Raw genomic sequence first — 26169 nt, forward strand, 5'->3', positions numbered from 1 at the left:
GAAGAGGCGGAGCGCTGGGGCCCATCTAATTTGCGTGTGACGTTCCCAGCATGCCGTTGGCCAGAAGGCCTAAAAAGGGCATTGACCGGGGGCGGGGGTGCAGTCCGGGCTCTTGGTGCCGCCTCTTTGGCTCTGAAGTCTGTAGACCCACCGCAGTTGAAGTTTTTATTTCGTGAAATCGATAGAAAAGAAAACCGCATTGCTCTGAAGCTCAGCTGACAGAAAAGAGGGTGTGCAGCTACAAGTTCGAGAGCTATCAGACCCTCAAAAGCAGGCGTGGGTCCTAGCACTTTGCGCCCCGGACTCTTTACGTAGGTAACGGCGGATCTGGGGAATTGGTGGCGTCCGGACCGAGAAGCGCGAGGAAAAAACGGGTCTGCCCTGAGAGTCTAGAGGAGGCACTGTGTACTCGGGAAAGTGAAGTAGCCAGGGGAGAAAGTGAAACAATGGCCGGTGCTGGAGGTCGGCTGTAAAAACAACATAACAACAACAACGACAACAGGAAAAAGTAGCGGGGAGGGTGGGAAGGGCAGGCGTCCGCACTGGGGGATCTAAGGGAGAGAAGAGTGGACCCTGAAAATGGGAGGCAGTCCACCCTATAAAGTGTGTGTGTGTGTGTGTGTGTGTGTGTACGCGCGCGCGCGCGCGCGCCCTAGAGGAGCCAGGCTGTGTTTGGGGTGGGGTGGATGGAGGGTCTAGGGTGGAAATGGGTGAGCGGCTCTTCTGTGGGGCAGTTTGTAGAAGGGGTCTACAGCACGGTTAAGTGCAGGAGGTAGAGATCTACAAGTGAATAACGTCTGCCCTGGCATAACTAGGGGAGGTTCTCTAACTTGGAAGTGGGGGTAACTGCATTGGGTGATATGGGGGAGGGGAAAGGAGAAAAGGGTTTACCGCGGAAGAGGGAGGGATCTACACTGGCGGAATTGGGGAGGTAGGGGGCCTGCACAGAAAAAGGTGGGGAAAGAAGAGGGGGGCCGTCCGCGCCCACGAACTGCCCTCTAAGCGCAGGCCGGACCATGGGAACCCCAAAGCCGCGGATCCTGCCCTGGCTTGTGTCGCAGCTGGACCTGGGGCAGCTGGAGGGGGTGGCCTGGCTGGACGAGAGCCGCACACGCTTCCGCATCCCTTGGAAGCACGGCTTGCGGCAGGATGCCCAGCAAGAAGACTTCGGCATCTTCCAGGTGTGTGAGCTTCCGAACACCGGGAACCCTGAGATAACCGCGGGGAAGAGGGGGGACTCACAGGGGGCGGAGCCGAGGTAGAGGGGCAGGGGGTGGTTAGCACGCTTGCAGCTGGCAGGCGCTGACGCTGGCAGGTGGAGGTAGGTGGAGTTAGGACGAGACTGGGCAGGGTTAGTAGGATCAGCGGACTGGCAAGGTTGGAGGGGCCGGGTTCCGGAAAAAGAACCAGAAAAACAGGGTTAGAACTCGAAAGGAATGCAAACGGAGCATTCGGGCTCGCAGAGGGCGGGGTCTTGGTCGTAGAATTCTGGGGACGGGTCTCGGAACCTTAGAGGCAAGACTTGGCCCGGAAGCTGAGGTGATTTCTCACCAAATTAAGATACACCAGTGGTGGTAACCCGAGTTGGAGTGCGAGGGGCGGGGTTATTACAGAAGGTGTTCTGGGGCAGGTTGGTTGCAGAGTTTAGACACCCAGTAGGACCTGGAAGGCTGGCTTAGAAAGCAAAGCTTTTCAAAAGGTGAAGATAGGGGGCCTTAGGATGCAGAGAATCCAAGAATTTGGGGTTGGATCCTTGCCGAGTTAGAACGTGCCAGGGGAGAGAACCCTTGGGGCGGGGTCTTGGTCATCCTCCTCACTATCCTGGTACCCACTGGCTCCCCAGGCGTGGGCCGAGGCCAGCGGTGCCTACACTCCCGGAAAGGATAAACCTGATCTGCCCACCTGGAAGAGGAATTTCCGATCTGCCCTGAACCGGAAGGAGGGGCTGCGTTTAGCCGAGGATCGGAGCAAGGACCCCCACGACCCGCACAAGGTCTATGAGTTTGTGATCTCAGGTGTGCCAGAAGTGGGGCTTCACATGGAGAGGGTGGGATTTTGAGTGTCCCCAACACTCTGCTCTACTCACCATCTTCCTCATCAGGAGCTGGGAACTTTCCTGAGTTGGACGCATCGCTGGGGACCAATGGTGGATGCAGTACCTTGGCTACCCAGGTGGGAATGCACCCCAGCCCTCCCGCCCCATCTGACCCATCTACTGTCTGTCTCCCCACAGCCTTGTTCAGGCGTCCTTTTCTCCCCCGGACCATCACCCCAATCTTCCTCCTGAGCGTCCATCCTCTGCCCTGTGGGCTGTCCCTCATCTAATCCCTAGCTGACCCTGTCCCCCTGCCCAGAGCCCTTCCATGGCTTCCAACACCCTCAGGACAAAGTTTAGAGTTTTCCCCAGACATCTAGGGCCCACAGACACCTACCCGGAATTTCATAGCTTCTGTTGCTAGAGTACCCTCAGCCTCCTGGGAACCCAGAACCACCCTACCCTTGATCTTGATGTCTGTGCTAGAGCAAGTTCCCTCTGAAATTGTGTCCAGCCTTTTCTGCCCAGGTCTTGCTTGCACAGGGCCAGAACCTTGGGCTGGAATTAGCTGCTCCCCTTGGGCCCCAGTAGCACCCAGCATATACCAGAGCACATATTTTGCTCTCTGTGCCCATGGTTGTCTCCCTGCCTCCCCCCAACCCTCCTCACAGGAAGCCCCTTGAGGGCAAAGCTCAGGTCTGACTTCTCTCCTGATCCCAAAGCCTGGTCCATATGAAGTCTCTCAAAAAGGCTATGGAGGGGCGCCTGGGTGGCTCAGTGGGTTAAAGCCTCTGCCTTCAGCTCAGGTCATGATCCCAGGATCCTGTGATCAAGCCCCGCATCGGGCTCTCTGCTCAGCAGGGAGCCTGCTTCCTCCTCTCTCTCTCTCTCTGCCTGTCTCTCTGCCTATTTGTAATCTCTGTCTGTCAAATAAATAAATAAAATCTTTAAAAAAAAAAAAAAAAAGGCTATGGAAATGCCAGATCCTTTTCTTTTTTCTTCTCTCCAGGGAGACACACTAGAGGAGTTACTGAATGACATAGCCTTGGCCCCATTCCCAGATGGGGGGCCCTCGAGCCTGGGTGTGGTCCCTGAACAGACCCCTCCATTCTTGCTGAGCCCCACAGTAGACATCCCTCCTCCCTGCCCAAACTCAGAGCCCCCGGAAAACCCACTGAGGCGGCTCTTGGTGCCTGAGGAAGGTGAGTTCCAAGTATGGGGTGGAAGGTGCTGGGGCACCACGCCCCCTTATACTCTGTCTCACTCTCCCTTTATGTCATTTCTGCCACCACTCAGAGTGGGAGTTCGAGGTGACTGCCTTCTACCGGGGCCGCCAAGTCTTCCAGCAGACTGTCTTCTGCCCGAGGGGCCTGCGTCTGGTGGCATCAGAAGCAGGGGACGGGACACTGTCTGGACAGCCGATCATATTGCCAGACCCTGGGCTGTGGCTGACGGACAGGGGTGTGTTGGGCTACGTGAGACGTGTGCTGAGCTGCCTGGGTGGGGGACTAGCTCTGTGCAGGGCAGGACAGCGGCTCTGGGCCCGGAGGCTGGGCCACTGCCACACATACTGGGCCTTGGGCGAGGAGCTCCTCCCTGACAGCAGTCACGGGCCCAGTGGTGAGGTCCCCAAGGATGAGGAGGGAGACGTGTTCGACCTACGGCCTTTTGTGTCAGGTGAGTGAGGCAAGGCCTTCTGACTCTGCTGTATAAAGACTAGGTCACGATGGTTAAGAACTCTGGGTTCTGGGGGCGCCTGGATGGCTCCGTTGGCTAAGTGACTCTTGATTTCAGCTCAGGTCATGATCTCACAGTTGTAAGATCAAGCCACCGAGTCAGGCTATGCATTCAGCTTGGAGCCTGTTTAAGATGCTCTCTCTCTTCCTCTCTCTCTCTGCCCTTCCCTGCCACACTCCGCCCCTCTCTTTAAAAAAAAAAAAAAAAAAAAAGATTTCAAATCTCCAGACTTCCAAGTTCCAGTTCAGGCCCTGCTGCTTTGCTTCTGCTATAACCTGGGGCAAACTGTGGGGCTGCTCTGCATCTGAGGACTATCTCCGCTGCAGGAGGCACAGGGCCCAGTGTGTAGAAGATGCTCGAAGAATTAGCTGCCATAGTCCTCATTGTTCCCAGTTATTCTTGTGGATAGACAGATGCAGGAAAGACAAGCCTTTAGGGCTTTATTACCGGGTAGATTTGTCTGCAGTGAAGGAAATGTTCTGAATTTGCACTGTCCCATCTGGTATCCACCAGCCACGGGTGGCTGTTGGGTACTTTGGCCAGTGCAACTGAGGAAGGGAGTTTTATTTATTTTTTTTTTAAAGATTTATTTATTTATTATTTATTTGACAGAGAGAAATCACAAGTAGACAGAGAGGCAGGAAGAGAGAGAGAGAGGGAAGCAGGCTCCCCGCCGAGCAGAGAGCCCGATGCGGGACTCGATCCCAGGACTCTGAGATCATGACCTGAGCTGAAGGCAGCGGCTTAACCCACTGAGCCACCCAGGCGCCCCTATTTTATTTTTTAAAGATTTTATTCATTCATTTGACAGGGAAACAGCGAGAGAGGGAACATAAGTAGGGGGAGTGGGAGAGGGGGAAGCAGGCTTGCCCCAGAGCAGAGAGCCTGATGCAGGGCTCAATCCCAGGACCCCAGGATCACGACCTGAGCTGAAGGCAGCTGCTTAATGACTGAGCACCCAGCTTCTCCTCTGTTTGCTTTTAATTAGTTACTACTTAAACGGAAATAGCCATAGTGGTTAGTGGCTACTACCAGGAGAATGTGGCCTTAGGGGGTTAAAGAGCAGAAACTGCCAGCCACCTTGTACTCAGAATCAGGGAAGTCCTTGAGGAGAGTGTACTCCTTCCTATCCCAAATGAGGGCAGGGGTGGGGGTTCAGTGCAGAGCTTCCAGCTCCACCCCGGTGGGAGGGAAAAAAAAATTTAAGATTGTGCTGGAACTTTTCCTAGATTAGCAGCCATCTGGTCATGCTGTAGGTATGTCAGGCTTCAGGTCAGGGGAGAAGGTGAGGCTGATAGGTCTTGGGGGGGGGGGGTGGGCAGGGAGGGGCAGGTGGTAGAGGGTCCTCCTCCCATGCCTGACTAGGATCTCGGGCCTCCAGATCTGATTGCCTTCCTCGAAGGAAGCCGACACTCACCACGCTACACCCTCTGGTTCTGCATGGGGGAGCCATGGCCCCAGGACCAGCCGTGGACCAAGAAGCTCGTGATGGTCAAGGTGCTGCAGTCCCGGGCTTCTGGAGCTAAGGGGTGGATCTTAAGGAAGGGAGGAGGAACTACAACTCCCAGAAGCCCTCTGAGGAACTACAACTTCCAAGAGTCTCTACAACCACCAGTTCCTCATCCTCAGGAGCTTCTGGGTGTCCCTCTCCTGGCCTCACCCCCAGAACCTGTTTTGAACTCTGAAAACCATGTGGAAGTCGGTCCTAGCAACCTCTGTGAGGAACTACAGTGCCTAGGAGTCCTGACCACAAGCTGCCCCGCCCTAGCTTCTGGGAACCCCTCCAGCATTTCAGCCCTAGGAAACTTCTCAGACCACTGGTGGTTGTGGTTATGGGGGGAAACTACAACTCCCAGCAGCCCTGGGCCTACTGATTCATCCTGGGTCACAGTGGGCGCTGCTGGGAGTTGTAGTTTTCCAACCCCACCCTTGACAATAAACTGTGTTGAGTGTTTCCCCTGACTCCTGTTTCTCCCCCCCACCTCCTGCAGGTTGTTCCCACATGCCTGAGGGCCCTGCTGGACATGGCACGATCAGAGGGCGCTTCCTCACTAGAGAACACTGTGGACTTGCACATTTCCAACAGCTACCCACTCTCTCTCACATCAGAGCAGTACAAGGCCTACCTCCAGGACCTGGTCGAGGACATGGATTTCTAGGCCACGGGGGAGGTTTGATCCCTCACTCCTCACGGGTGCTTCCCCCTCGTGCCTTCACCTTGGCCAATAAACTATTTCTTGCCACTGTCACCACTTGTGTGCCTGGTGTTTGGTGTCAGCTGGGTTTCAGCTAGGTCCAGGGTAGCCCTGACCTAGACTGGGCCTTATTCCTTCTTAGGGCCTCAGCATACACATCTGTGCAAGCAACTCCCACCCTAGATGCTCTCTGCATGAGGACAGACACTGTGCAGGGGGCAGCTGATACCTGTGACATCCTTACCTCTTCCCTGGACCTGGTGAGGAGGGGACAGTCACCCCCATTTTACAGACCAAGACACTGATGCTTGGAGAAAAGCAAGGGTCACAAAGCAGGAAACACAGATGGGTTAGAATCCAGTCTGACTCCAGGGGTGCTGTTCTCCAAGGGAGCCCCTGGGGCAGAATCTAGAACCCCTGTCTTGTCTATGAACAGTTCAGGCCACTGTCCAGTTAGCAAAGAACCTTTCACCTGGATCATCCTGTTAGTTGGGGGCGGGGGCCTTAGGTCCCCCCACAGCTTGTGCTGGGCGACCTCAGGCAAGTCCTCCCTGCCAGGCTCTGAGCCCCGCTCTGCACTGGGCTGGAACAGGCAGTTGTAGAGAAGTTCTGGGCTCCAGCCTTAAGGCCTGCCCACCCCAGCAGGGACTGATGGAGGCCAGTGTGGCCCTGACTCACTCTGTGGCCCCTGCTACTCTGTGCTTCAGTTTCCCTCTCTACCGCAGGAGAATGGATAAGATCACTGCAGCCTCGGAGGACCGGTAAAAAGAAAATTCAACTCAATGGGGAACAAAGGTCCTGTTGCTGGGGCAATTCCAGGGCAGACCAATAGCACCCAGGTGCCCCGAGCTTGGAAGACACCGAGCAGGTGGGACCTAGGACCCCAACCTCCCACCCACTGCCACTTTCTGTCAAGAGCAACAGCTGAGGAGCACCTGGGTGGCTCAGTGGTTAAGCCTCTACCTTTGGCTCAGGTCATGATCTCGGGGTCCTGGGATCAGCCCTGCATCAGGCTCTCTGCTCAGCAGGGAGCCTGCTTCCCTCTCTCTCTGCCTGCCTCTCCGCCTACTTATGACCTGTCAAATACATTAAAAAAAAAAGCAGTGGCTGACTATGTACCAGGGGTGCGAGAAGTGCTTCATTTGTCTGGGTCTTCATCCTTCCAACACCCACGTCAAAGATCAGGACACTGAGGCCCAGAGAGGTGAATGCACTCTGCCTGAGTCACACCTGGCTAGCCACCCTTGGGCATAGGCTCTGGCCTATGTATACCTGTGTATCTTTTCCCAGCCTTTCCCAGACTGGTCTCTGAAAAGAAAGGGCTGAAATCATGGGGCTTGGGGCTAACATTTCATGAAATCTTTAATGAAATTGGGGGAGGGACACAAACAGAAGGGAGGGGCAATGAGGACAGGCTTGGGGGCAAGGGGCACAGGACGGGGCAGGGCAGGGGGCTCTCCTCTTCCCTGCAGCAACCCTCCCCCAGTCATCCCACTGATGAGGGGAGGGAAGTGGGGAGGTGGAGCCATAAATACGTCCAGAATTCCAAAGAGGCGAAGGAGGGAAGGGGTGGCTGAAGGTCTCAGAGAGGGGGCAAGGGCAGTCCTGGACCACCCTTGTCAGGGGGCCCGGGCTCCTTGGGCGGCCGCGGGGGCCCGGGGGGGTCGCCTGGCTTGCGGCCGTGCTTGCGAAAGTAGCGGTAGCGCTGGACGTAGGCCCGCACCAAGTTGCTCACCTTCACCGGGTTGATCTCCCCGCTTTTGCTGTGGCAGATCTAGGCAGTGAGGGGCAGCTGCGGTCACTGCCAGACCCCCGGGGTCTCTGCCACCTGGACTGCTGAGCACAGCTGGCAACTAGGATGGGAGCTGCTCCCCCACCATTCCAGGCTAACAACCCCACCTGTAGCCCTGCCACCAGCAGGCCAGGCCCCGGCGGGCTTGAGTGAATCCCATCCCGCTCCTCACCTTCCAGACAGACGCACCCCTCCCAGCTCCCTGTCTGGGTAACATCTGTCTGCACGTGTCCACCTCTCCTCCTGCTCCTCTCCCCACCTCGGTGTACCTGTTCGCCTCTGGGCCCCACCTTGTGGACAGCCTTCCGCAGGATGTCCTTGTACTCCTCCTTGGTGATGTCCTTCTTCTGATAGTACGGCTTGATGGCCAGCTTCACCTCCTCCACCGCCCGCTCCTGCGTGTGCAGCTTCTTCAAATACTGGCAGAGGTGGGGACAGGGCAGGAAAAAGGGACAGCAGAGGCCAGATGAGTTCCTGCGGAAGCCCCGGCCTCCCTTCCCCTGCCTGTAGTCTCAGCCTCAGCCCTGCACTCCCCTCGTTGCCATCGCCCCCGACTGCAGGCCGGAGCCCAGGCCCTCCAGGTGGCCCTGGACCAGGACCCACACGTCCACTGTCCACACAAAATGTACATGAAATGAGAGGTGGGCCATGGGCTGTCGGACCAGGACGGAAAACATGCAGACATGATCAAAAGGAAAACTGCCCTGAGGCCCCCCCGAGCAAGAGCCAAGTGCAGCTGAGGAAAAACCTGTACGAATCTGCCCGGCACCCACTCCTGCCCTCCAACAGATACCTGACTTTCCTTTCTTAAACCATCCTCCCTCTCACACGAAGGGATGGGGAGGGAAGGAGGGACACGAGTGACCACGAAGTACACAGTCGTCCGGATGCGTGTCGGCACGTGGGTGTGTTTACGTCGTCATGCTTTTGTACCTCCCTCACCCTCTCTGTGCGCACGTAATGGGGGAAAAAATCTACCCAGCACCCATCTCCCACTCATCCGGGAAAGCCGAACTCCTTACATTTTAATGACTTTGGTATGATCTAAGTTCCTGCCTGTGGGCATCAGTCTCCAGTCCTCCTTGGGCCCCTGTGTCTCAGCATCCATTCCCGTTCTCTGCAAAGCTGTCACCAGCCACCCACTGCCCCCAAGCCCAGCTCACCTTGTCTGTGTCTCCCCGTCCCTCGGAGCTGCTGCTGCCCTCTCGCTTGTCAGACGCTGCAGCCAGCCCCGTGGGGGTGGGAGGGGTCGAGCCGCAGCCCCCCAGGGGGAGGCTGCCAGGGAGCAGGTAGCTAGAGGGACCAGGGGGCAGCCCCAGAGAGGTGGGCACAGGAGCTGGGGTCACCCCCAGACTAGAGGGTGGCTTTCGATGGCTGAGGATCTGTGGGAAGAGGTTGGAGAGAACATGAACAAAGGGAGGGGGAGGGGAAGAGGGACCACGCACCCCCATCATTCCCGCCCTGGTTTCCCAGTAGTCTCATGGGCCAGAGATTCCTCCTCTGGCCAATCCCTTCCTTGTCCGAAGGCCCGCTGGGAAATGCAGTTCCTCTCTTGACCAGAGTCAGGGCACAAGAGAAGGGACTGTGGGGACTCTTCCCCAGGGGAGCCCACCTGGTTGGTGGCCTGGATCAGTTCCTGGGCCTTTGCTCGGCTCGCCAGATTGGCTTCCTCCATCTTGAAGAGAAGTGCAGTCACTGCAAGGGGCAGACAGTTGAGGATAAGGACATCAGGAGTTGACACAAGAAGGGCCGGTGAGCAACACCTGGCCACCTGCTGCCCCCTCCCACCCGGACTCCTAGAGAGGCCATGGGTCTTGGGCTCAGAGCTGGGAAAAGGGGGCCTCGGCCCCTGAAAGACCCACTCCGCACCACCACCACCCTGTTCTTACTTACAACTTAAGGTACGCATGTGGTCGGGGGCAATATGGCCAGGTTAGTTGGGGACAAGGTGGTGGCAGAAGCGAGATTCTGTCTCAAGACCCCTGTGGCCTATCGCCATCCCCCAAGGGACATTGCTGCCCCCCACCCCCGTCTTCTCTCTGGTCCCTCCACACGTACCCCAGGCCACCTGCAGGTGGCCCCCAGTCTGCACAGGCTGGCCGCCCCGCGCTCACCCACCTGCTCTCTTCCGGCATACCCAGACATCAGTGAGCCTCCCGGACAGACCCTGACCGAGCCCTCATCCACCCAGCCCCTCACTGTCTGGAACACTGTGTACCGACCCCTTCCAGGGCATCCCCACTGCCTCCAAGTCTGACCCCCTAGGACCTGACCTCTCAGTCCTGTCTGCACCCCCCAGCCCCAGGGCACACTCACGGGCCAGGACGCCGCTGGTGGTGCAGTCCACACCAGCAGGCAGGTTCCAGGGCATGGGCGGGGGCAGCGTGGGCAGCTGGGAGACACGGGTGGCTGGCCCGTCCTCCGCCCCCGAGTCACCGGCTGTGGACCCCGCGCTAGGGGCGGTGCTTGGGGCAGCTGCAGCCGTGCTGGTGGCTGTGGTGGTGGCAGGCTGCTGCTCCTCCTCCTCCTCCTCCTCCTCCTCCTCCTCTTCTTCCTCCTCCTCCTCCTCGGCCCCACCTCGGACTCCAGCCTCCTCGGCAGCCTCTTCGGGAAGGAAGGAGACCTCGGGCGTCTTGCAGCTGCTATCCACGGTCTGTGAGTCCGGTGTGAGCGCGGGGGGCGGAGGGGCTGCCTTGGGGGGCGGGGTGCTGGGGGCCTTGGCTGCCCGTTCTTCCCCGGACCAGGAGGTCTCCTCCACTCCCTTGGCCCCCGCTGCCTGGCTGCAGCTGTCCGCCTTGGACTTCTTTAGCATCACAGGGCCCCCGCTGCCCCCGCTGCCGCCCCCACTGCGGATCTTTTTCCTGGTCTTGGATGGCTTGGTCTTTCCCTTGGTCCCCTTGGCTTTCTTGGCCCCAGCCTTGGCCTTGACCTTGGTCTTTTTGGGCTTGGTGCTGCCCGGAGCTGTTTTGGCCACCTCAGCAGGGGCCCGCTCATCGGGCTTGAGGAAGGGGGAGCGGCTCTCCCGGTCTCGGCTGAACTTGACCCCGATGGAGCCCAGGCCTGCTGATGCGGCCTCCTTGGCAGGCGTGGTACTGCTGACGCCTTCGCGGATCAGCACTGCCACCTTGGACTGCAGCTTCACCTTCCGGGAGGAAGAGGAGCACGAGGAGGAGGATGAGCCCGAGCCACTGCTGACCGGCGGCTTTGGTGGGGGCCCCGAGGAGGGCGCTGACTCCTTGGGAGGCCGAACCTTCTTGGATGACCTGTCCCTGTCCCTATCTCTGTCCCTGTCCCGGTCCCGATCCCCCCCATCCAGCGCCTTCCGCCGTGATCCCTTCTCCCGGGAGGAAGAGGAGGAGGAGGCAGCCCCAGAGCGGCGCCGGTCCTTCTCGCTGCTCTTGCCACCCCGCTCCTCGGCGCTCAGTCCCTCCGAGTCGTACAGGACCTCTCGCTTGGGCGACGAGGCCGGGGCCGGTGAGGGGCCGCGGGGGTCGGGCTTGTCAGGCCGGCCCACGGTGATGGTCCGCTTGATGGCAAAGAGATCGTGGTCCGTGAGGTCCTGGATGGAGGGTGGCACGGCCCCCCGGCGGCGGCTGTCGCGCTCTCCGCCCAAGGAGCTGGAGCCGGAGGGCGGCTGGGTGGGCACCGGGGCCTTTTCGCTGTCCCCAGAGCGCTTCTCGCCCCGGGACCGTGAGCGCTTCTTCTTCTTCTTGCTGCCGCCGCCGTCTCGGTGCTTGCCGCGGTGCCGCTCACGCCTGGACGACGAGGAGGAGGAGGTGGCAGGGGGCGGGGAGGCCGAGCGCCGCCGCCGCCGCCGCTTTTCCCGGGACCGAGACCTGCGGCTGCCCCCGCGGCGGCGGTCGGTGCTGCGTGAGCGGCGGCGGGCGGAGCGGGAGCGGGAGCGGCGGCGGGCGGACGACGAGGCGTGGGAGCCCGGCTTGCGGTCCCGGGAGCGGTGCTTCTTGGAGTCCCAGGGGGAGGCCGGGGCCGGTGGGGCGGGCGGCGCGCTGGACGAGGACGAGGCGGCCTCCTTGGCCTCCCCGCCGCTCCGCTTTCGCTCCCGCCGTGACTTCTTGCGGGTGGGGGGCCCCGCGGGGGCGGCAGCAGCCGCAGTGGCGGCGGCGGGGGAGGGCGAGCGCTGGCGGTAGCGCTCCCGCCGCTGCGTCAGGATCTTGCGGCGCAGGTCCAGGCCGCCCCAGCGCGTGTCGGCAGCCGGTGGGGCGGGGGCAGGCTCCCCTAGGTCCACCTGCAGGGCGCCCTCGCCATCCGACTCCGCGTGCAGAGACAAGAAGTCGTCCCCCTCCGGGGCACGGGGAGCGGGGGGCGGGGGCGGGGGCTGAGCCACAGGCGGTGCCGCGGCTGCGGGAGGGGGGCGCGCTGCCCGGCCGCCGCTGGGCCGAAACAGGGACACCGCCACCCGGGGCTCCTCCTCAGGCTGGACAATCTCGCCCTCCTCAATCTCTGAGTCGCCCGGTGGCAGCAGGGTTGGCGGGATGACGGCTCCACCGGCTGTCACCACCTCCACAGAGACCTTGCCTTCCCGACAGGCCTCTGCCTCGGTCCCCACCACGAAGACGCGCCGGCGGCTGGCTCCATCCGCCCGGGTGGAGTCTACCTGGGGCGGCGTTCCGGGGGCTGGCGTTGGCTGTGGGGGCTGGGGGTCCGGGCGGGGGCTCTCGTCACCTGGGAAGTCCTGGCTCAGGCTGTTGTCATCATAGATGCCCGCCAGGGTCTCGGAGATGCGGCTGATGCTCTGAGACAAGCCTTCCTCCTCCTCTTCTTCCTCCTCTTCCTCTTCCTCCTCCTCTTCCTCCTCCTCCTCCTCCTCTTCCTCAGGTGATGGGGTCCCCGCGGATGAGCTGGGGTTGGAGCCAGTGGGCTCAAAGGGGTCATACTTCTGCTCCGGAGCAGGCGGTGGGGAATAGGCCTCATCGGTGGGGTGGAAGGGGTCATAGATGTCAAATCGGGGGGCAGGTGGGGCCGGGGGTGCTGGGGGTGGGGGAGGTGGGGGAGGGGAGGGAGAGGAAGATGATGGGGAAGGGGAGGGTGAGGAGGATGCAGAGGAGGGGGCAGGGGGAGGGGCTGGGCCCCCATCTCCGGTGCCCAAGGTGAGGAGGTGGCGGGCACAGGAGGGTCGAGAAGAGTGGGGCTGTGGAGAAACTGCAAAGAAACGGTGGAGACGGAGAACCACGGTCAGGTGCACACCCTCCTCCCAGTGTCCTGCACAGCGCCCACAGGCAGGACGGCACCCCAGCCACTGCCCTCCTCCGGCGGCCCTCAGGGCACCAGCAGACACAGCTCTCAGAGCTTTACTTGGCCTGACTCACAGCACATTCCCACAACTCTATGCCACTGGAGGACACTGAGGCTCAGGGAGCTGCAGTATCTTCCCAAAGGGCCCACAGCGGGGAGAAGCTGGGTGTGGACTCGGTCAGTGTGCCACCGAGCCTGTGCTCCCATATCCTGAGACATCCCCTGGCCTGCAGTCCAAGAAGCTCATGATCGGTGTTACCACAGAAGACAAGGGCCAGAGCGGGGCAGCCGGGATTTGAACCTAAAACCACCTGCGAAGCTGAGCTCTGGCCCACCACTCTGGCTGCCTCTGGGGGAAATTTATCCTACTTCATGGAGAGAATCGCCTGCGGCTGCAAAGGTAATAACTTCCTCTCAAGAGCCAGGAAAGGGCAGAGCTGGGGAGCCCTGGCCGCTGGAGTCCTCGCCCCATGCACATCACTCTGTGATGAGCCCCATCCAAGGGACTGACAAGCGACAGGAACAACCAGGGTCCGCCCCTCCTACCCACTGGCATCGTGCTTTCCCGCACCACCCTTGCTGCCTCCCGAGGCCATGCTTTCTTGAAGACAGGGTCTCAGGGCCATAAATCCCACATGGAGACAACGGACCAGGGCCACACCTCCATACACACACACTGGGGTGCCCTCTCAACCTCCCCTCTCAACCACATACTACAGGGTGCTGCAAAGGCCAGGAGGCCAGCATGGTCAGGTGGACAGTGCCAGGATAGCCAGGACTCATGAGGGCAGTCCCAGAGCCACCTCTCAACCCGATCCCAGGCTCTAAGCCCTCACCCATGACATGACCAAGGACAAGGACCTCAACTGCTGCCTGTCTCAGTTTCCTCATCTCTACAGTGGGGTCCACTCATTCATTCATTCAGGACATTTTTACTGATCACCTATCTTGTGCCAAGGGCAGTCTGGGGTACGAGGAATAGAAGAGTGAGCACAAGGGATAAAGTCCCTGCCTTCAAGGAGCTCACATCGAGCAGGGAGAGAAATCTCAAGGAGCCACAGAGAAAGCCCACCAGCTACTGAAGGCTGAGGAAGAAGATAAAAAACAAGAGGGGATGCCCGGGTGGTGCAGTTCAGCCTCTGACTCTTGATTTCAGCTCAGGTCATGATCTCAGGATCATGAGATCAAGCCCTCTGTCAGGCTCCCCGCCAAGCGCGCTTGGCGGAGAGCCTGCTTGAGATTCTCTCTCTCCCTCTGCCCTCCCCACCCCTCTAAAATACATAAATAAATCTAAGAAAGAAAGAGAAAAAGGAAAAAAGGAAAGCAGCGTAAGCAGAGGGGCACCTGGGTGGTGCAGTGGGTTAAAGCCTCTGCCTTTGGCTCGGGTCGTGATCTCAGGGTCCTGGGATCGAGCCCCACATCTGGTCTCTGCTCAGCCGGGAGCCTGTTTCCCCCCTTTCTCTCTGCCTGCCTTTCTGCCTACTCGTGATCTCTGTCTGTCAAATAAATAAATAAATAAAATCTAAAAGAAATAAAATCTTTAAAAAAAAAAGAAAAAAGAAAAAAAGAAACGTAAGCAGAGGAGGATGGTGATGATAGCATTCACACCTCATAAGGACAAGGGGACTGGACAAGCAGCTGTGGGGACCAAACCAGACTGTGCCTGGCCTGCGAGGACCCGGTGAGCATGAGCTCTTCTACCCTGCTTACGAATTATTACTACCCCCAGAGGTATAGAGGAATCCACAGGCCGGAGCAGTCTGGAACTGCAAGACAGCCACTTCTTTTTATAATTTTTATATGATGTAGGATTAAGGGCGAGTTTTTTCCCCCTAAATTCTTAATAGTTTCCAAATGGAGGAAGAAAACCACCCGTAAATAGGAAATAAATCACAACCCCAGCATCCTCCCCACCCCACCCCGGGCAAAACAGCTCTCAGGTTCCAGATACGTCTATATCACTGAATGCCTGGGGCCAAATCCCTAGGTCATCTGCTTTTGTCAATAAAGTTTTATTAGGACACTGCCATGCCCCTTTATTTATCCTCTAGACTTCTAATTTGAAAAGAAATGAACATATTCTTGTGGGCCCCGAAGAGTGTGGTGGGCCCGAGGTATCACGTTCCCTGAGCCTAATAGACAAGTCAACCCACAGCTGTAAAAAAAGATCAAAGAAAACAAACTGGGCCAGGGTGGGGGCCCAGGGTCAGCTGCCAAATAGCACCCCTAGCTGCCCTCATGCTGCACCTGAGCTGATCGAGCCTTCCTCTCTTCTCCACCCCTCCCAACTGCAGACATCCATGCAGAAGGGAAGTCTAAACCTGGGCCCTGGGGGCCAGCAGCAGCAGCAGCCCTGAAGAACTAGTTAGAAATGCAAACTCCCAGGCCCCACCCCAAACCCACTGAATCAGAAACTAAGAGCTAAGGGCCTCCCGCTCCCAGGGAGATGAATTCTCACTGTAGCTCCACTGCCTTGTGGAGCCTGGGATGCTGAGCACCTCACATGTGCTAACAACTCCTTCGTGCTAGCGATCACATCAGCGATTGCTTTCCGTGTGTCTGTCGACACGCACAGCCTTTATTTTGGTCTAACAGGCAAAGGCTTAAAGGTTTTGTCCAAGGGACACGATCACTACTATTACTACCAATGACAGCAGACTCCCGCACAACTCTGAGGCCTCCTCCTCAGCTCCGCCCTGGCCCCACATACCCGTTTTGCCTGTCCTCCAGGCCCTGAGACGGGGCAGCAGGCTAGGCAGGGGCAGAGGGATCGGATCCCTGTCCCCGATTCGGACCTCAGCCACCAGCTCCAGCATGTCCTCGCTTCTGCAGGGCGGAAGGGGGTGAGTGAGCCCAAGGGAAGCTTCCAGCTCCCACGCCAAAGGCCTCTCCCACTCCAGCTGCCCAACTACTCACTCGCCAGGCCGCAGGTCCAGGTGGCTGGGAACCCAGGTATCTGGGGGATCCAGAACACTCACCAGCCCCGCAAGGAAGCTGTCTGCGGCCATGTCCAACACCTGGAATAGGCCAGGAGGGGCTCCGTCCTGTATCTGCTCATGTGAGGACCCACAAACCCCCTTTCCCCAGCCCCTAAATTCTCAGGAACCCAAACATCTGAAACTCCAAGAAAATGCCAGGATCCAACCAATTCTCTCACCCTGACTTGCCTCTGGGACCCAAAGCTCACCCCCACAGATGACGTCCCCAGCCCCTCCAACACCACTGATTGACTCCAGCCCCAGGAGTCTGGGTCCCCAAACCCAATGCCAGGATCCAGACCCCAGTGACCTAGCCCCCCCAACCCTCCCCAAGTCTGGGCCCCCAGCCCCCTGTTCTTACTCACAGTAGCCGTGTCAGTCCCCCCTGACTCCTGGGAACGGGGCTCTGACCGTGGGCTCCGGCAGCGCCTCCATCGAAGGCCATGACACCGGGAGCCATCTGGAGAGAGATTTACATGGGGGATTGGAAACGAGACTAGACACAGAGACTCTGTGGGGCAGAGGAAAGGGGGTCCTGCTTAGCTCTTGCCAAGGGAACCAAGGACCTGCCGGCTCTCCATGCCTCCTTCCACCACGCCCCAGCTCGGGTCCCGGAAGGACTCCCCAACACCATTCTGAGGCGCCAGTGCTCTCACCCCTCTGTCCTCCTAGCTGCCCTCAGGATGCTGTCCAGACAAGGCACTGTGCCTTTAGAGCCTTCCTAGGGCCCAGTCCCCAAGGAGCTCCCCTGCCTTGTCTCCTGCTCACACCCCCGCGCCCACCAGCCCCAGAAAACAATGACGCAGTCCTGCAAGGTGGCCCAGTGCTGTGCACCCGCTGGCTGCCTCTGCCTACCAGGCTTCCCTCTTTACTGGATCTCTCCTTAGAGACCCAGTTCCCCTGTTTCCCCCCTCTAGGAAGCCTTCCCAGACCCCATCTCCTCCCCCACACACTCCCTGAACCGGGCCTCCTCCTGCCCTCCAACAGTGCCTTGGGCCACTTCCACCCAGTGATGGCGTCTCCCCTCCATCAGACTGGCAGCTGCTCTGAGGCAGCCGTGGAGTCTGACCCATCTTTTGGCTCCCTGTGCCAGCATGAGAGTGGTACCCAGGAGGCCTCAGAAGAGTGGTTATGAATGAAATTAGGGTAAAGAACACAGAGATGGGACAGGAGGCTAAGAGGAACCAGAGCCCATCATACCTTTATCATTTGGCAGATCCCCCTGCAGGGAACTTCCCACAGCCTGCTGAATGGCCCGCTAGAGAAAAGGTGGAGGGTGAAGGGGATGGAAAGAAAGGGCAGTCAGGGGACTCGTGCAAATGATTACAAGCTCTGCTCCTGGGAGACAGCCATTCCAGACACCCCTATAGCCAAATCCAAACCCATCAGAGGAGCCAAGAGTCCAGGCCCCCAGCCCCTCCTCCCCACCAGGGCCCAGGTGTTGGGCCCCAAAATCTGAATTTGCAGCCCATCCCTGCCTGCCTTGGCCCCGGGTGTCTACCAGCCTTACCAGGATAAAGGAAGAAGGAGAAAGTGTGGGGTCTCTGTCCGGTGGACCATCGCCCCGATCCTCGCCCGACTCCTCTGTCTTCCCTCGGGACTCATCTTCTTCCTCCATGGTCACCTGGTAGTTGAGAGGGTGACAGTTTGGAGTGGAGACCAGGGCGCGGGGGGGGGGGTCTTCCGGGAGGAGCAGGAAATGGATGCAAAGACCTCAAGGGCCTCCAATGTTGCTTTGTTCAGCAACCTCTCTGGCATCCCTCCCTTCTACCGCTGCACTCCAGTCCTTGGGCGAGCCCCATGCCCAGTACAGCCATCGGAGGGACCAGAGTGGGCTCTCTTCCCTTGCCTGGATCCCAGCTGCCCCCCCTTTGTGGAAGGGAGGCCTTCCCAGCCTCCCCTTTCAACAAGGCACGCCCAAGTGCCCACAGCTTCCCCCATGGCCAAGCTTTAAGACCTCACTGCCCACCCTCCTAAGACCCAACCCAATGCCAAGATTTTTTTTTTGGTTGAGTTGTGATTTCAAATACCGTGTCCCATAGTCTCCTAAACCCTCCTTTCCCAAACTGAGACATGCACCAGTGGGCTGGGTGTACCTCAAATACCACACCACTTCCTACAGCATCAACTCTCCTCGATGGCGCAGAACCAAAAAATTGTATTTATATGCAAAAGATGGAACTGCAATAGAGCAATGTATAAAACCAGTACTGAACTGAAAACACTGCTTTCAGAAAGGCAGGCTGTTCACCTGACCCCACAGAGGGCATCCACCTAAGGCCTATGTGCCCACTGGATGAAAGCATGACTCAAGCTTTCATGACGTCACAGAAATTCTTAGATTATACTCCTATGTGCCCACTGGATGAAAGCATGGCTCAAGCTTTCATGACGTCACAGAAATTCTTAGATTATACGAAAGCGGAGAGATGATCCCTCCCACTGGTGGCTGTCTGGATTAGGACTTCAGAAAGCATGACTATTTCAGCTGCTAGCTTCCCTGTAACCATCAAATCTGCTACTTTGAAAACAATATCCAATCTGAGTTCCCAGAAAGCTTTGAAACCCGTAAACTGCCCCCCACACCGACTCACTGTGCTTATCTAGACAGGCACAACAGGAGTATCTACGTCCAAGAAGGGCTGTGAGAATTCAAAGTGGACTGACTTCTGCCACAGAGTCAGCACAGCCCAAGCGTTCAATACAAAGTAACAATAATTAGCATCATTAGCCTCCAGAAGCCCAGGTTTATCTCTGCCACTCTCCCAGCCGCATACCTGCAAAGCAAACACCCAGGTCCAGGTCTTTCTCCTACCACAGATTTCCAAGTTAAGCCAAAGCTCTCAGCAATGAGCCTGGAGCTTCTTCCCTAACTCCCACTAACATGTCCTGCCTATAAACCCCTGTGGACAGTTCCCAGCCCTGAAGCTGCTCTCCAGCACCTCTGGGGGAAGCACCTGCTACGCTGAACAGTGACTGTCACATAACAGAAGCCTAATTGAGACCTGCTGAGTATAGACACACAGATCTCCAAGCCCTCTGCAGCATATGAAAATGATTCCTTGCCCATGTGGCCGTGCCCTGGGCTTTGCAGACACACCCAGGGCTTTTTAGATCTTTTCAACATGAAAACACATTCTGCAGACATTGTTAAGTCCCTATAGGTCAGTGTTTCCCAAACTACGTATGATAGGAGTATAGTGGTTCACGAATAGATTGTTATAAAAAAAATAAATAAATTGAACGCAGGAGAAAAATCTTTACAGTACATTGCACGGCAGTAAGTGGAAATATGAATTAATGGGACTTTGGTATTCAACACATAGGGGAATATGCAATGGGTCTCAACAAAAAATGTACTTCTTACTGTAGATCAAGGTCAAAAGAGTTTGAAAAGCATTGCACTAAATGAATCTGGGTGATCCTAGAGACTTCCCCACACAAATGTGGACTAATTCTAATCTCTATAGCTCCAGGGCAATGCAGAATTTAAAAACATTTTTTCATTTGAATTACATTATAAAGTGCAAGTACATTTAAGCTGGGCAAATTTTCCAATACTCTCCTTTGTCTTGTTCTCCACGCGATTATACAGCCTCAAAAGGCATTCGAATTTGCTCCAGGCATAAAGACTGCATGCACTCTTGCAGTCACACTGAAAGCCAACTAGATGGTTCCAGGTCCTTCTAACTGCCCCCAGCCTCCTGTCACCCAGATTAGACACTCTTCAGAGGTTAGAGACCCATCCAGGCCTCACAGCACACCTCAGTATTTGCCTCCCTCCCTTGGTGGGCATACCCCACCCGTCAGGGTGGCCCTAAAAGGCTTCCTGGGTTCTCTCAGGCCCGCTAAATGGCCCCAGACCCATGTAGGTGAGCCGCATCCTCAAGTCAGCTCATGCAGACACTCCCAGCCCTAACAGACATACCCCGGGCGCTATAGATGGCTCTGCAGATACTCCTCAGCTCTTGCAGACCTCCTTCACCCTGGGACATATCTCAAGATCTCAAGATGGCCCCAGAACCCTATAAACAGACCCTAACCTCTGGTCAGCCCATAAAGACGATCAACAGTGCCTACAGAAATGACCCACGCCAGCTAGGTGATGGAGAGCAGGCTCCAGTCCCGGTGCAGCCCGGTGGACGTCCCCAGTCCTCACGGGGACGCCCTGTAGATGCCCCCCGGAACCCACAGACGCGTCCCGGGGCCTTAAAAAGGCCCCCCGCTCGGCACCAGGTTCCGCCGCCGCTGCCGGGCCCGAGGCCGCCCCGCTAAGTCCTCCAGGCCCCGCGGCGTGTGGGGAGGACCCCAGGACAACTAGCGACCCGACTCCGCCCCGCCCACCCCGATAGGCCCGAGCCCCGCGGCCCAGACTGCCGCCGCCATCTTACCCCGCCGCTCGGGCTGCGGCTCCGGCCCCGGCGCGGGGCGGGGCGGGCTGGGGGGGCTCGCGAGCAGAGGGAGGAGAGGGGCGGAGCTAAAACGCCGCCGAGCTTGCCGGGACTTCAAGTACCGAGCACGGTGCCGTGAAGGCTGGTGGGAAGACTCCGGACTCAGTTTCCCAGAAGTCAATGGGGCACACAGGCAGGGGCGCGCGCGACGGACGCCGGGAAGCGTAGTCCGCGCGTCGCCTTCGTCGCGCGGGGACAGCAAGGAAGTGAGAGGTGAAGGGGGCGGGGTTGCGGTAACCCGCTACAAGGCCCCACAGTGCCCTGCGCGCGCGCGGAAAGAGCTGCGGAACAGGAAGTGACGTGAAACCCTGAGCAGGGTGGCTGCAAGGGAATTGTAGTTCCGTAAAGTGGACGGTAGGAAAAAAGCCGTGCTGGCTGGGAGTTGCGCCGCCCACCTGCTGGGGAATCCCAGAATATCCCGGTCTCCTAAGTCCCCTCTAAATATAGAGCCGAGAAGCCCGACCCTACAACCTCCTCCTCATTCAAGATGGAAAAGTCCAAATTCCGATTTCCTCTCACTCAGCAGGAGTCCGGACTCCCATTTTCTTCCTTCCTGGGACTGGGGAGTTCGACCTCTCCTTCCTCACAACCAGAAGTCGGGCCCTCATGCCCGTCCTCCCTCCATCCTTCCATTCCTGGTCTCAAACTCGTACTTCACACAGACACAGGTATTCGGGTTCCTAATCCGGATTCCCTCAGATCCAGATATCTGAATACCCGGCCCCACCAACCCCTGGACCCAAGAGTCCACGCCCCCAGCTCTCTCCTTTGCGGACCTAGTAGTAAAGACTCCCTGATCCCCTACTCCCCGGGACCCAGGAGTCCAGAACTCCAGTCTCATTCTCCCCGAGAGACCCCGGAGTCTGGGCCCTCATCTTCCTCCTTCAGGACTCAGAAAGCCTGGCCCTAGGCCCTTCAATGACCCAGCCACCCCAGTTTGGGCGAGCTGGCTCAGGGATTAGGAATGCAGTGATCTCACGGCCCCTCCCAGTCCCGTTACCCCGCTGTCCCCCTCCAGGGCCCCACCTCCCCTCCCAGTCTGTCTTCCGCTTGGCTGGGACTCCGGGAACCGGAAGCCTGCGTCCCTTAGCGGGCGGAGACTCCGGCGTCCAGCCTAGACTCCCGGGTCGGAAGTTTGGCTAGGATCCCAGGACGGAGGTGGAGCTTCCCTTCAAGACCCGCTCCTTCCTTCGAGCGCGCCTATATACGGCCGCGCGCGAGTTGACTAACCCCGCCTACTAAAAACGGGGCCTACGGGATCCTCATTTGCATAGCACCTCCCCGAACGATTTTCCCGACCCGTCCGCCGAAAGTATGAGGGCTCGTATTAGCATATCCCCGCCCACAGACGGCCAGCCCGCGGAGAGCGCGTGGCGCTGCTCCGGGAGAGCTTAGCCCTAGCGTTAGCATATCCCCGCCCCATTCGGAATTCCCCTCCACAAGGAAAGCTTTTCCCCCTCCGTTATTAGCATAGCTCCTCCTTTTCCCGGGCCTTACCTCCTAAGCGTCCCGAGACTCCAGTCCTTCTCTCCGGAGCTCATGATTATGCAGTAGCCTTATTAGCGGGGCCCGCCCCTAGGCCCCGCCCGGCTCCCCCCAAGGCGGTAGCGGCGGCGGCAGCAGCGGTGGCGACATGAGCAGCGGGGCGGCGTCCGGGACGGGGCGGGGGCGGCCCCGGGGCGGGGGGCCGGGACCCGGGGACCCCCCACCCAGCGAGACACACAAGCTGGTGGTCGTGGGCGGCGGCGGCGTGGGCAAGAGCGCGCTGACCATCCAGTTCATCCAGGTAGTGGGCCCTCACCCGGGGGGGTGCCCCCGGGACCTAGAACTGAGCCCTTTGGGAGATCCCTGAGACCCCGATTTCCCCTCGATCCATCACTGAGACCCTCCTATGAGACCTTCTAATCTTAAAAAATCCCCTCAGATGGTGACCCTGAGCCCCCCAGCTCCAGGGCCTCCCCCCTCTACACAAGGGACTTATACTCGCATCCTGAGACTCCCCCCCATCCCTCCTCCCAGTACCCAAGACCCCGCTTCCCTGCTGACTTGACCTTGAGCACCTCCTGGGAGCATCCTAAATCCAAAAGTCACCCCATATAGACCCTAAGCACTCCCATAGGCCCCCACCCCTAGGTGTCACTTCCCCCTACCCTGAGCCCCATCTCCCCCAGATCCCAGGTCCCAGCTTCCCGTCTGAGCCACCCAAAGCCTAACTGGGAGATTACCCTCCTCTAGATACTAAGCTCCCCCAGAATCTAGAAATTGTGCCCAGACTTTGCCTGGGGCCCATCCAGTACCATCTGGTCCTGAAAAGAGGCACCGTCGGACCCAAGAGATTTCAAAAAGATCCTGCCCCTGGGCCATTCCAGAGAATTCTTATGACTGCACGTCCTGTTCTGGGGATCCCTCACCCCACCAGTCCCAGACCTCCACCCTCCCCCAGGGAAAACCACCCACTCCTCCATGTTGAGTTTTCTTCCACTCTAACTCCTTGAGTATCTCTCAGAAACCTTGGCTAGCCCCCAGATCACCTCCTTGAAGAAACCCCCAGATTCTTGACACCCCCAGAGAGACCCACTTCTTAGGAGTTTCTCTGACTCTGTAAATGCATTTTGGGATGTCTCAGATTCTCTAGACGTGTACCTATATTCTGTGACAAACCTCCCAAATGTATTTGCACCTTGGGGCTCTCCCCAGCTCTCACCCCAGACTTCTCCAGATGTGTTCTGAAGACACACTCATAATCCCCCCATGGCGTGGTCCCTGCACCCGCCCTGCAGGCCAAGCCCTCAACAAGCACCCCTCCCCTAACAGACCGACCTCCCGATCCAGCTACCGGATCACCCCTTCTCTCCTGAAAATCCACCACTGCCCAGGAAACCTCCAGCCCATTCCCAAGGGAAACCCTCCCACCTTAGAGAAACCTTAGAAAGGTGTCTCCTTTCTGAGATGCTACCGCAGAGGGTCCTGGGCCTCAGACTCCTTAAGAGACCCCAGCCAGGCCCTGCATGGGAGCCCCTGCCTATATAGAAGAAGGCCCCAGCCCCTTGCACCCAGGGGCGGACCCAAAGCTGGCCAAAGGCCTGGCTGGAGGCTGGCCTGACCCAGGCAGGAAGGGAGGGGCCCAGCCTCCGGGCGGGGCAGCTTCTCGGCAGCTGGATTGGAACTGGGACCTTCCCCTGGGAGGAGACACTAGAAGCTGCCTGAGAAGGAGGGGGAGAGAGAGGAGGAGGAAGAAGGAGAAAAAAAAGAGGGAAGAGGAGGAGGAGGGAAAGATAGAAACAGGCAGACCTTCTGGGCAATAATAGCTCCCAATAACTGAGCACCTACTAGATCCAAGCCATACGTGAAATGCTTAGCAGGGTTTTCCCCCAAATCTCACAAATGCTGGATTAAGTGTAGTCTTATTTTTATTCTTATTTTCCAAATGAGGAAATTGAGGTTCGGAGAGGGGAAGTGATTTGATCAATAACGCACAGCTAGGACGTAATCACCATGTGGGAGATGTACAGAGAGAGAGGACTGGGAGAGACTCGGAAAAAGGAGACTAGGTAGGGTGGGAGGAAGGGACAGAGACCCACAGAGAGGGGAACAGGGATCCAACAAGAAGGGGCGGAGGAGGCAGAACCCAGTGATAGGGTTAAGTCCTCTCTCCTGGGGCACTGCAGGAACCGCAGTAATGATGTCTTCTCCCTGTCCCCCCAGTCCTACTTTGTGTCTGACTATGACCCAACCATCGAAGACTCCTATACGAAGATCTGCGCTGTGGATGGTGTTCCAGCCCGGCTGGACAGTGAGGGCGGCGGGGAGTGGGTGGGAGGATGGTGGTGGGGCTGAGGTCTCTGGGGAGCCTCATCCCCACGGCGGCCCCTCTCCCTCTGTCTGCAGTCCTGGACACAGCAGGCCAGGAAGAGTTCGGTGCCATGCGGGAGCAGTACATGCGCGCTGGACACGGCTTCCTGCTGGTGTTTGCTATTAACGACCGGCAGAGGTGAGGGGAGTCGAGGGTGGTGGAGCAAGGTGGGCTGGGGCCCAGCAGCTGGTCAGAGCTCACGCCTCTGGCTTCATCTGCAGTTTCAACGAGGTGGGCAAGCTTTTCACACAGATCCTCCGTGTCAAGGACCGAGACGATTTCCCCATCGTGTTGGTTGGGAACAAGGCAGATCTGGAGACACAGCGCCAGGTCTGGGACACTCCCCACCGCCTCCAACCCCTGTCCCCCATCTCAACCTGGGAGGCTCCTTTGGGCATCCTCCTCTGGCTCCTCTGGTCCCGCTCCCTCTGTTGTCACACTCATCACTACATGGGTTGCCCCCAAATTGGATCTTCTGCGTTCCCAGTGTTGCACGTCAGGCTTCCCAGAAAACTGTTGGATGGGACCAAGGGTACCCGCACCGACCCCCAGGTCGACCTGCCCCAACTCTGCTCCATCCCCACCTCAGTGAGCCTCCCTCCAGGCCCCCCAGTGCCCCTGCCCCTTCCCTGCTCATAGCCCTCCCTTGGCACTCCCTCCTCCCCCAGAGAGAACTCCAACTCTTGGACTTGGCACTTGATTCCCACCAGGTCTTGTCCCTTTCTCTGCTCTCACCACTTCCTACACACAGAGACTGTGATTTCCACACCGAACTCAACTTTCCAATTAAGCCTTTGGGGGTTTCCAGGCTTCAAAGCAAAGCTCGGCCTCTGCAGGGGACATCCTGACTTCTCCGCAGGAGGAACTCTTGTCACCTGATGTTCAGAAGGGCAAATGTCTACAGAGCCTTCCCAGACTGCTTACTTAATGGAGCTGAGCCCTCTCAGCACGTTCCCCATGATCTCCTTGAAACAACTTCTCTTCCCCTGACCCCCACAATATGGCACCCCCGTTAGAGCGTGTAGTGTGTCTTTCTGTCTCCCTCCCACAGCTGGGCCCGACCCTGAGTGCAGACATCTGACTCCTCCTGCTGTCCCCCTCCCAGGTCCCCAGATCTGAAGCCTCTGCCTTTGGTGCCTCCCACCACGTGGCCTACTTTGAGGCCTCGGCCAAGCTGCGCCTCAATGTGGACGAAGCCTTCGAGCAGCTGGTGCGGGCTGTCCGGTGAGCAGAGCGCCTTTCCTGTTGTCCCTGTCCCCAGTCCCAGCGACCCGGAATCACCAGCTTCTTCCCACAGGAAGTACCAGGAACAAGAGCTCCCACCCAGCCCACCCAGCGCCCCCAGGAAGAAAGATGGAGGCTGTCCCTGCGTCCTTCTGTAGCCCCAGGGGTGCGAGAGGAGAGACCAGCACTCGGGACCAGCTGCCTTCACCGAGCCTGTTTCCCCATCTGGGTTTCCCAGGATACACTACACCCTCACCCGGAATTCCTGGCCTCCTCCGGGACATCGCCACTGTGTGCCTTCTGCCAATGCCTCCCTTCCCCACCGAAGCCCCTCGTTGGGGTGAGGGGCTCCCGGGCATCCGGGTCACTGCTGTATATAACTCCCCTCTCCACCCCCAGGGAAATAAAGTTCACTGCCAATGTAAGAAAGTGTTTTTTGGGAAGGGAAAAGGGGTGGTGAGTGAATTCATGGCGCACAAAGGTAAAAGTCTCACTCCATCTACCACCATCTGATCTAGAACCCTTTGCTTGGCTGGGCGGGGGTGGGAGGGGTGGGCAGAGAATGAGTCAAGGCAAGCCAAGTGGCTGGACCTCTGCATCACCTTCAATGAAGGCCATTCTGCCCTTTCGTGTTTGGGTGGGCATTTTGCC

At 58.3% G+C, this 26169-nt stretch overlaps 3 protein-coding genes across 11 annotated transcripts; 2 read left to right on the forward strand and 1 right to left on the reverse strand.

Moving 5' to 3' along the window:
• The first annotated feature begins 46 nt into the window (after positions 1–46).
• On the forward strand, positions 47–6157 carry IRF3 (interferon regulatory factor 3). Of its 5 annotated transcripts, none has more exons than XM_044256854.1 (7): positions 47–1181; positions 1844–2015; positions 2102–2172; positions 3045–3237; positions 3332–3712; positions 5138–5269; positions 5764–6157. In XM_044256854.1, the coding sequence occupies exons 1-7, from the start codon at positions 1017–1019 to the stop codon at positions 6063–6065; spliced, it is 1416 nt and encodes a 471-aa protein (XP_044112789.1). In that variant the 5' UTR covers positions 47–1016; the 3' UTR covers positions 6066–6157. The 5 variants fall into 5 exon arrangements, with proteins under 5 accessions (XP_044112789.1, XP_044112790.1, XP_044112788.1 ...); XM_044256855.1 differs by having other exon boundaries at positions 5154–5269; positions 5764–6021; XM_044256853.1 differs by having other exon boundaries at positions 5154–5596; positions 5680–5850.
• Positions 6158–7311: 1154 nt separating this feature from the next.
• Positions 7312–20406, reverse strand: SCAF1 (SR-related CTD associated factor 1). 5 transcript variants are annotated; one of them, XM_044256864.1, is made up of 11 exons: positions 20382–20406; positions 17501–17614; positions 17191–17248; positions 16356–16450; positions 15929–16029; positions 15723–15838; positions 10076–12919; positions 9372–9454; positions 8923–9141; positions 8050–8178; positions 7312–7741 (listed from the first exon to the last, which is right to left on the reverse strand). In XM_044256864.1, exons 2-11 carry the CDS (start codon positions 17606–17608, stop codon positions 7550–7552), a joined length of 3945 nt encoding a protein of 1314 aa, XP_044112799.1. In that variant the 5' UTR covers positions 17609–17614; positions 20382–20406; the 3' UTR covers positions 7312–7549. The 5 variants fall into 5 exon arrangements, with proteins under 5 accessions (XP_044112799.1, XP_044112800.1, XP_044112797.1 ...); XM_044256865.1 differs by lacking the exon at positions 20382–20406 and adding an exon at positions 20071–20191; XM_044256862.1 differs by lacking the exon at positions 20382–20406 and adding an exon at positions 19919–20191.
• Positions 20407–22059: 1653 nt separating this feature from the next.
• On the forward strand, positions 22060–25943 carry RRAS (RAS related). Its single transcript, XM_044256868.1, has 6 exons — positions 22060–22227; positions 24147–24234; positions 24330–24432; positions 24516–24624; positions 25400–25518; positions 25592–25943. Exons 1-6 carry the CDS (start codon positions 22075–22077, stop codon positions 25674–25676), a joined length of 657 nt encoding a protein of 218 aa, XP_044112803.1. The 5' UTR covers positions 22060–22074; the 3' UTR covers positions 25677–25943.
• Positions 25944–26169: the final 226 nt, after the last annotated feature.

This window comes from Neovison vison, chromosome 7 (assembly GCF_020171115.1).
Source record: "Neovison vison isolate M4711 chromosome 7, ASM_NN_V1, whole genome shotgun sequence".
NCBI classification, from domain to species: domain Eukaryota; kingdom Metazoa; phylum Chordata; class Mammalia; order Carnivora; family Mustelidae; genus Neogale; species Neogale vison.

Bases quoted from the DNA above. Each gene is read 5' to 3' on its own strand.
- IRF3 (XM_044256851.1), top strand. From the start codon at position 1,017: ATGGGAACCCCAAAGCCGCGGATCCTGCCCTGGCTTGTGTCGCAGCTG. The intron at 1,182-1,843 runs GTGTGTGAGCTT...CTGGCTCCCCAG, and splicing joins AAGACTTCGGCATCTTCCAG to GCGTGGGCCGAGGCCAGCGG. The intron at 2,173-3,044 runs GTGGGAATGCAC...TCTTCTCTCCAG, and splicing joins GCAGTACCTTGGCTACCCAG to GGAGACACACTAGAGGAGTT.
- SCAF1 (XM_044256864.1), bottom strand. From the start codon at position 17,608: ATGGAGGAAGAAGATGAGTCCCGAGGGAAGACAGAGGAGTCGGGCGAG. The intron at 17,249-17,500 runs GTAAGGCTGGTA...CCTTTTCTCTAG, and splicing joins CTCCTTCTTCCTTTATCCTG to CGGGCCATTCAGCAGGCTGT. The intron at 15,839-15,928 runs GTGAGTAGTTGG...TCCGCCCTGCAG, and splicing joins CTGGACCTGCGGCCTGGCGA to AAGCGAGGACATGCTGGAGC.
- RRAS (XM_044256868.1), top strand. From the start codon at position 22,075: ATGAGCAGCGGGGCGGCGTCCGGGACGGGGCGGGGGCGGCCCCGGGGC. The intron at 24,235-24,329 runs GTGAGGGCGGCG...CTCTGTCTGCAG, and splicing joins TGTTCCAGCCCGGCTGGACA to TCCTGGACACAGCAGGCCAG. The intron at 24,625-25,399 runs GTCTGGGACACT...TCCCCCTCCCAG, and splicing joins ATCTGGAGACACAGCGCCAG to GTCCCCAGATCTGAAGCCTC.